Here is an 8,857-nt window from a genome sequence, read left to right on the forward strand (position 1 = left end):
GAGAAGAAGTTGCAGTGAGCGAGAGAAGAGAAACTGAAAAGAAATTTTGAAATTCAAAAGTGAGATACAAAGAGAAAAACGGTAGGGAGTTAATGAAATTTACTCTCGCACGTTTTCAAGAAAACACAAAAATGCGCGTCGTAGTTATAAGGAGTGAGAAAAACGCTCTACATTCAAATCATTAATAGGAGCTCTACAACGGGATCAACAAAGAGTGCTCGAGCTCAGCTTCTTCAAAAAAAAGGTCGAGGTCTAAAAAGACACGACCTCAAAAGGAAGACCGCACTCAAGCAGGGGAACTGTTCATGCCCTAGGTCGAGCTGTATGACTCGGGCTGGTTAAAGACAAGTCGGCCGACCTCTTCGGATCAGGATTACCCAACCTCTTCATAAAAGAGTTCGGCCAAAACACTACAGAGGCTCAAGTAAGCCCAAACAGAGGAACACAACCCAAATCTAAAGGAAGCCCAAACCTAGAAAGATAAGGCGGTTCTCTTAAAGATAAAGATGACTTCACTCAAAGATAAGATAAGATAACTATCATATCTCAATGGAAGATCACTCCACACCATTATAAATACACTGGAGCGCCCAGGTATAACTCATACTCTGATTCTTCTAAAAACCTGCTTAAAGCCCATGCTAACTTAAGTATCGGAGTCTCTTGCAGGTACCACCACCCTCCGTTGACAAAGGATCAGCTACAATAGCACCACCACCGCCTCCAACAAGTCGGACGTATCAGCTCCGGCCGCCACAGCAGATCTCATCCGAGATCGACCTAACAGTTTCAGGTAACCCTCGAAACAGTATCAGTTATACCTAGGTGTGCCAGTGTATTTATAGTAATGTAAAGTGACCTCCCTCGAGATAAATTTGTTATCTTATCTTATCTTTTTTATGGGTGAGATCACCTATCTTTTGGCCAGTCGCCTTCAGGTGGACTGTGATCCTCTACTCTGGGCCTGTTGGACCTCTATAGTGATTTGGCCGAACTCTTTATGAAAAAGTCGGTGACGAGCCAACCTTAGACCAGGTCCATCGTTTCGCCATCGTCCAACCCGGACCTTATAACTCGGTCTAGAGTATAAACAATAAATATAAAACTAAAAACCTAAAAATACATGACACACTGAAATACCAATAAAGTACAAAGGCATACCTGAAATGTTTCCTCAACTTTTTACTTCTAACAAATGGAAGCAAAACAGATCCTATACAAGTCGGTTATTATAAGAAGAAACAGTACAAAAACACACCCGTATGCCACCCACATTTCACTTTAATACAAAACTAATAATCTATAATACTTCTAAAATGATATTACTGCAATGTTTTATTTATATTTTAAAATTTAAAATGTCCCATTTAAATATCTACATATAATTTTTAATAAAACTTCATTCTTAAGAATATATCCTTTTATATGAAAATAATTCTTACCATCACAAAAATATTTTTGTACTATTATATCAAAATATTCTTTATTTCCTTTATTTCTTTGTATTAAACTAACCCACTTATTATGAAATATAGAGCCAGTATTTACTTCACCCAATACTAAATTGAGTAAACTTTCTCCTTGCAGATAAAAATCCAACAATTTGTATCAACTGTACTTGCAATTTACTACAAATAAAGCAAAACATGTTGAAACATTTCTCACAAATTATGATTCAAAACTTATTACCAGGAGATACAAACCGTTCTCAAGTACATACAACTATACAAGAAAGCTAACACGCCCCTCGCTCCCACATTACATATCCGATAACTAACAACTGAAAATGTGAACAACCAGAAACAGAAACTAACACGCAAAGAAACAGTAGTAGTGGCCATCAGTGGGGGGAATAACTAAGTATAACCGTATACATACACATATATCTAAATGTGCTTATTGATATGATGATTTCCTCCCAATGGATATGAAGGATTGGTGACTCCTCCAGCAGGCGTTGCAAGAGACCCTAATGGCTGCTGGTGCGTTGTTGTTGGGGGCTGCTGATGGTGTGCTCCAAACGAGGAAGGGTCCAGGTGCGCCTGCTTGGTGCTTAGCTTCTCGGCTGCATGCCTGGCTTTGGCTTCATGCAACTCCATTTTTGCCTTTGCTTCTCTCGCCTTTGCGCGCTCATGTGCTATCACTTTCTCCTCCTCTGTTCGTGCCCTTGCTTTCTCTGTCTGCGCTATTTTAAACAGAAAAAAAATATGATTGACTTTGCATTAGTTTGTAACTTTGACTTCGTGAGTTCCATTATATGTGAATATTGTGTTTATCTCTTAACTTTATCATTTTACCAATGCCAGGATATAAACTTGATAAAATAATAAAATAAGAATTAGTTACCATTCACCTTGTAATTTTCATTATGGGTGAATACTATAATGTGTTTAATATCTAACTTTATCACTCTCTCACTCTCCTCTTCTCACGGGGAAGAGCTTGGTCCTTTAAAAGCCGAGTACTGATAATAAGACTCGGAATAAAGACACGAAAATTAAAGACATTTTTAACATCAAATAAAGATTAAAAATATAAAAACGAAAAGAAAATATTAACATCAAATAAATGATAAATCAATTAAGATGATTGTTTAATTGAAAATGATTAGAGTTGCTGTCGTCGGTAAAACATCAATGGGAGTTTGTTGCAGAAAGTAATTCCGCTCGATGTTAATCAAACGGGTAAGATCGAGAAAGAAAGCCGAAAAAGAAATTAAATGGAGAGGACCTTCTCGTCAATTTTGGCTCCGCAGATGTCAACGTGTTCCTTGGCGGCACTGGCCATGTTGCTTAGCTTCTCCTTTGAAGATTTCATTTTTCTGTATCTTCTATTGAGCTTCAATCAACAACGACAACAACAAAGATGGCTATGGTGCTTCTTCATTCTCGATTTATATGCATGTCATAGAAAGGGAAGACGATACAAAACAGCGAAGACACCACATAGCTGCTCGGAGGATGGAACGTTCGGCAGCCAACACTTGTTGAACATGCAGCAATGCTATGCCCATCAAGTATCTAATGCTCGCCACGTTGCGTTGCTTAATAATAGAGATTATGAACTTATCCTTTTTCAGAAATTGGAGGAGATATGAAAATTTCTTGTTTACCTTTTATTGATGCAAATCAATTTTTTATTACATTCATTTATTATTTTATTATTAAGGGAATATTAGGGGGACAATGACTTTGTTGAACAATATGAACAACCACCAATCAAATAAAAACACACTACACCTCTAAATTAATCTTTTAAATTTTAATATTAAAATAACCATCCGTACACTAGTAAAATGAACATCCAATATATCTATTATTTACATTGTTTAATATTTTCATTATTTACCTATACTTTTCCTTATTATTATTTTCTTTCTTCTATTATATTTATTAAATTAGTGAGAGACTGATCTGATAATTTAATGTGATCTTTATTTTAAGAATTGAATATTGTATTTGTTACAAACTTACAATGTAGTCATGAATTGGCTTATTTTTGTATGGATTTTGGATTCAATTGGAATTGTGTGATTATTATTTATCTCAACGTTTAGACCTGCTATAAAGCAATTTAAGATATTAGCATAAGGAAATAATTATATGTTGATTTTTCATGTGAATGTATCGATTTGGCATAATATGTAAAAAAGAGTAACCGGTAGTTTAGAGAACATAACTATTTTCAAGAACAGATATAGTGACGAATATACACGAACACAGTGGAAAGATTAACCGTTAACGTTTGACTTTGAAGCCAACCGTCACAGTTTTACTTTTATGTATGTCTCGTGTCTCATGCTCTGCAATTATTCAAAGTAAATAATGTTAGTATAATTGAATAATGAATAGTATGGTGCAGTTATTATTACAGAAAAATAAAAGTTCATGGGAAAAAAAAAGCATTATTGTTGAGATGTATGAAATGAGTAAACTTGAAGGAAAAAACTATAAGATAACAAGAGTATATTTTATACCATATCACTTGTAGAATGGTGAGACTTGAAGGTTTTTAATGATCTACATCAAAGAAAAGATTGAATCTAGAGTTGTTTTTTATCTTTTAATCCTTGAACACCATAACAAATTAAAATTTTGTTATTATTGTGTTTGCATTAGCATAATACAATAGGTAAAATTATTTTAGTCTCTGTTATAATTATGGTAAAATTTTTATTAGTCTTTTTAAGATTACAAACACTAATTTTTTAGGATTTTTTTTAATCCTATCCAAAAACATACAAGCTTCTAACCAAACTTATTTCGATTAGACTCTCAATCTAGACTCTCAATAGTAAGTGTTAACCCAATTTTATAAGAAAAATTTCTCATGACACAAGACAAAAAATACATCAAAAAAAATTATCATATTTAATAACTTTTTTTTTTCAAGTTTAACTCTTCTTATTTTTTTTCTCATATGATTTTTTTAAATATTTCACTTGATGTCTTTTACCATGAGAAATTAAAGAAAGACTCACTGAAAAAAGAAAATATTCAATATAACTACATGAAGGAGAATATGTGAATAACTTAAAAGTTAAAAGATATGAAAAACTCAAATTTTCAATTCTCACTCTTTACCTTCAATTCTTAGCCGATTCTTCCTTTTTTTTTATAGGGACAATATTTCCAAAACTTAAAGTGGTCCTTGGAACAAGGTTTGAGCACAAAGACAACATTGAGCCTATCCTCTTCTCTTAGAATTAGAGCAAAAATGCAGAGGTAGTAGAGGCGCAAAGTTGCAGAACAATATTGTTGTAGCAGCAACATGATCATGCTTGGATTTTTGCTGTCATAATGTCTTTAAAGTACTTACAAGATTAGTACTCTTGATCTTTAAGCTTTGACTCCAAATTTCATCTTTTATCCTTCAGTTTGATTTGAAAAAGGAGAACCCTTTTTTTTCTTCTTTTTCGAGATGCAACAACCTAAAAGTAGCTTCAAAAGGCTGTTTGTTTGCACATTTGGTTATCATAGCTGCAACACTTTTTTTTCTAAACCAAATTAGTATTTTGATTTTATCTTTGGCTTTGTTATTTGACTTTTTCAAAAAATAATTATTTGATGAAAGGTTGGGGTTTTTTATTTTAATAAATAAAATAATTATAATAATTACCGAAATAAATAATTTAAAAAATATTTACCAAAATAAATACTTTTTTTACAATGTAAACGAGATATATGTATATTTTTTTTAAATTTAAAAATAATAAAAAATATTAATAATATCAATAATCCAAACTTTTAGCATGTAATTAGTTCATAAAAAGGTTGGTAGAAAAGATTAAAATGGAAATAAGAGAAACATGAAGTTGATGCACAATAAATAAAACACATGAGAACCGTTTGCCAATTATTAGAAGAGATTGATGGAGATAGTAGGAAGAGAACATTATCTCTCACGTTATCTTCTCTTTCAATTTTTAGAAGTGTGCACAATTACCGTATTTATTCCAATTATGGAACTTTCCTTATGTACTAATTACATGCTAAAGTTTGAATTATTGATATTATTAATATTTTTTATTATTTTCAATTTTTTTTAAATACATATATCTCGTTGACACTGTAAACGAGATATATATGTGTCATGTCCACCTGTGTTAAAGGCCAAGGACTAACACAATTACCGTATTTATTCCCATTATGGAATTTTCCTTATGTACTAATTACATGCTAAAATTTGGATTATTGATATTATTAATATTTTTTATTATTTTTAATTTTTTTTAAATACATATATCTCGTTGACACTGTAAACGAGATATATACGTGTCACGTCCACCTGTCTTAAAGGCCAAAGACTAACACAATTACCGTATTTATTCCCATTATGGAACTTTCCTTATGTACTAATTACATGCTAAAGTTTGGATTATTGATATTATTAATATTTTTTATTATTTTCAATTTTTTTTAAATACATATATCTTGTTGACACTGTAAACGAGATATATACGTGTGTCACGTCCACCTGTCTTAAAGGTCAAGGACTAATTCGTCGTGGATCAAACCCACGACACTTGCTTAAGCGGACGAATGAGCTGACCAACTCAACCAACCCAAGTTAATTGTTTGCATTATTAGTTTATATACCAACATCATAGTCAAGTTATTTTTTTTATTGGGCAAACAAAAATTGATTTGGACCTGCACTATAAACACACACATTGAATAACTTTTGGGCTTTCAAATTTAAGCAAATATGTTTGTCATAATCAAATCAAAGTTTATTATTTTCTAAAATCAACAATCTCTTTCTTGAATCTTGATGATAAATATAATATATGAGGTATTAATCAAAAGAATTAAAATAAAAAAAAATTTATGATACCAATCCAAATGTTGAAGTGCTCCCCATTCTTTCATAAGAGATGCTCTCCTTTAATGTGAATTTCTCTACAATTTTAGGGATACATACACAGAACAATTCATACAAGCAAATATTACAAACCTTTAAAAATTTACTTGTATAGCAGCATGATATGCAAAACTTTAGCAGCAGAGATATAGCCACAACATAAACATAAGCACATAAAATTTCATAAAGTTCAATTAACTTAAAATCAAATGAGTTCAGTCTATAATCATAAGAATAATAAAAATTAATAACCAATAACCTAAACAAGCCTCGTATATACATTTTTCTTCCCTTTGTCATCAAGGTAAGTAGAAAAAACAAAAATCGAATTTGCAAAATAATGTGTTAGAGACTTGTGAAAATCAAATGTTACATCTTGTTGAAAAGCTTGAAAAACAAAAGAAAACTGATTAGCAAATAATTAAAATATGTTTGAAAAAAAAAGTGTGAATAAAGTATGAAAAGATAGTACTAATAGAATCACAAAAAAAAAACTTTTATTTTTAAGAAAAGATAAAATAAGAAAATACAAGAGACCTTCAGCCCAATAAAGTGTTTTAAGAAAACACAAGAGACCACAAGGAATAAAAAAACAACTTAGCCACATCATATCTCATTTCGAAAAAATCAGATAACAACTTTAACAAACTTTCAAAAATTCATCATCTGTCCAAAAATGTCTCATAACGACCAAGGAGACAAAATTCTCAAAAAAGAACATTAGTAAAATTAATTCAAATATTCAGAGTGAATGATTTTCAAAGTAGTTTTTAGTTTACAAAATCAGTCCTTAACTAATGGCTTAGAGAATATATCAGCAAGTTGTTTTTTCGATTTCACAAATTGAATGTCAATATTACCTTTTTGAACATGCTCTCTAATAGAGTGATATCTCACTTCAATGTGCTTTGTTTTTGAGTAAAAAATAGAATTTTTGAAAATATTTATAACACTCATATTATCACAAAGCAAGAGTATATTTATAGCCACATCATCCATGCTGAAGCAACTATGAGGGAGAATATTCCTCTCACTCCAGGCAATCCTGTCAAATCCTTTATCATAAATGCTCACCTCTTCGGCAATTTTTTGCCTTTTAGGAGGTGGCTCTGAAGATGAAGGAGAAGGGGAGACAGCGACACTCTCTGGAGGGGAGTCAGGCACCCGAACAAAAGGAGTGGAAATAATCTTCTTCTGAGCTGAAGGACCCGAATCTGACTTCTTCGGCGAAGGTCAGGCGGAAGCACCCCTGGATTCTTTTTCCTGAATACCACGAGCTACAACAATTTCCCTGGTTTGGCAGAGTTGTTTCATCACTGCAGATTTGGGAGCCATTTGTTCTACAAAAACAAAAATAAAAAGGGCACCTTAGTTAAACAAATTACAACCAAGAATCTTAAAGCTAAAGGTAAAAAAACTACCTAGTTTGAATCGAAGCAGACTGGGGTCGCTAGAACTTTTTATTATCCAAGTGAGGAGTCCGGCCCCAACACTCTTCCAACACGTCTACCATACACTTCTCAAGCTCGTTTAGGGTATCTACGCTATACTTGACTATCACTAGCTTTTCTTGCCAATACAATAGAAAGGAAGGTTCATCATTCTCATCCAAATAGAAATGTCGGACACCCTCTACAGCTCGGACTTTGAAGAAATAGTTTTTGAAGTCATGGAAGGATTCATCAAAAATGGAAAAAAGTTTTCTACCCTGAACAGCATGAAAGGAAAGCCAAGACAACTCTTTCGAAGACCGGGTTTGGTCAAGAAAAAGAGGTAAAAAATACCTTGAGGGGAGGTCGGACATCGAGCTCCTGGCACAAAAATTAGTACATTTTGAGAAAAGCCCAAGAATTCAGGTGAAGTTGGGTAGGAGCGACATTACAGGTCTAGAGGATGTTCGCCTCAAAGTCAGAAAAAGGAAGTTTAATGCCTAATTTGGTAAAGAAGCAATCATATGCATAGAAAAATGGGCATTCCAAGTTGTCAAAAGGAGAGAAACACACTCTCTCCTCAGGATCTAACACTACTAACTCATAATTCCGCTCATCCTCCTGACTTTCACATATTTTATGGTGTCTACAGAATACATCTACAAACTCTTTGTCAACTACGGGAATAGGAAGAAACACAATACTATCTACCCAAGATAACAAAAAAGGTGGGACCTTTGATGACATGTTGATAATTACAGACCAAGACATAAAAACTATCCCTACAAATACAAAATAACCAAGTCATCATTAAAGAGCTCGGCCACAGTAAAAAGAAGTTGGACAAAGTAACAAAACACATAACGCGATTTCAAAAAGACCTTTTAAGAACAGAAAGCATAAAAATGGTGTCCCTCCTACACTACCATTAGCAACACCATTGGGGGTAACACAAATACATTCAACAAGTCACAAACGATAACAAGTTCCTCCAAATTTCAGAAACACAATCAAACGTTCGTACTAAGTAATATCCAACGACAAAAATAGTAACAACAGTTAAA

General features: G+C 32.8%; 1 protein-coding gene across 1 annotated transcript; it reads right to left on the reverse strand.

Moving 5' to 3' along the window:
- Positions 1–1,647: 1,647 nt before the first annotated feature.
- On the reverse strand, positions 1,648–2,900 carry LOC112720564 (late embryogenesis abundant protein 18). Its single transcript, XM_025771545.2, has 2 exons — positions 2,731–2,900; positions 1,648–2,180 (listed from the first exon to the last, which is right to left on the reverse strand). Exons 1-2 carry the CDS (start codon positions 2,815–2,817, stop codon positions 1,887–1,889), a joined length of 381 nt encoding a protein of 126 aa, XP_025627330.1. The 5' UTR covers positions 2,818–2,900; the 3' UTR covers positions 1,648–1,886.
- Between the last annotated feature and the right edge of the window lie 5,957 nt (positions 2,901–8,857).

Source organism: Arachis hypogaea, chromosome 11 (assembly GCF_003086295.3).
Source record: "Arachis hypogaea cultivar Tifrunner chromosome 11, arahy.Tifrunner.gnm2.J5K5, whole genome shotgun sequence".
Lineage (NCBI taxonomy): Eukaryota > Viridiplantae > Streptophyta > Magnoliopsida > Fabales > Fabaceae > Arachis > Arachis hypogaea.

What these genes read in the sequence shown, in the direction of transcription:
- LOC112720564 (XM_025771545.2), bottom strand. Translation starts at nt 2,817, where the DNA reads ATGAAATCTTCAAAGGAGAAGCTAAGCAACATGGCCAGTGCCGCCAAG. An exon ending in GAGCCAAAATTGACGAGAAG is followed by an intron (nt 2,181 to 2,730) that starts GTCCTCTCCATT and finishes AAAATAGCGCAG; the next exon opens with ACAGAGAAAGCAAGGGCACG.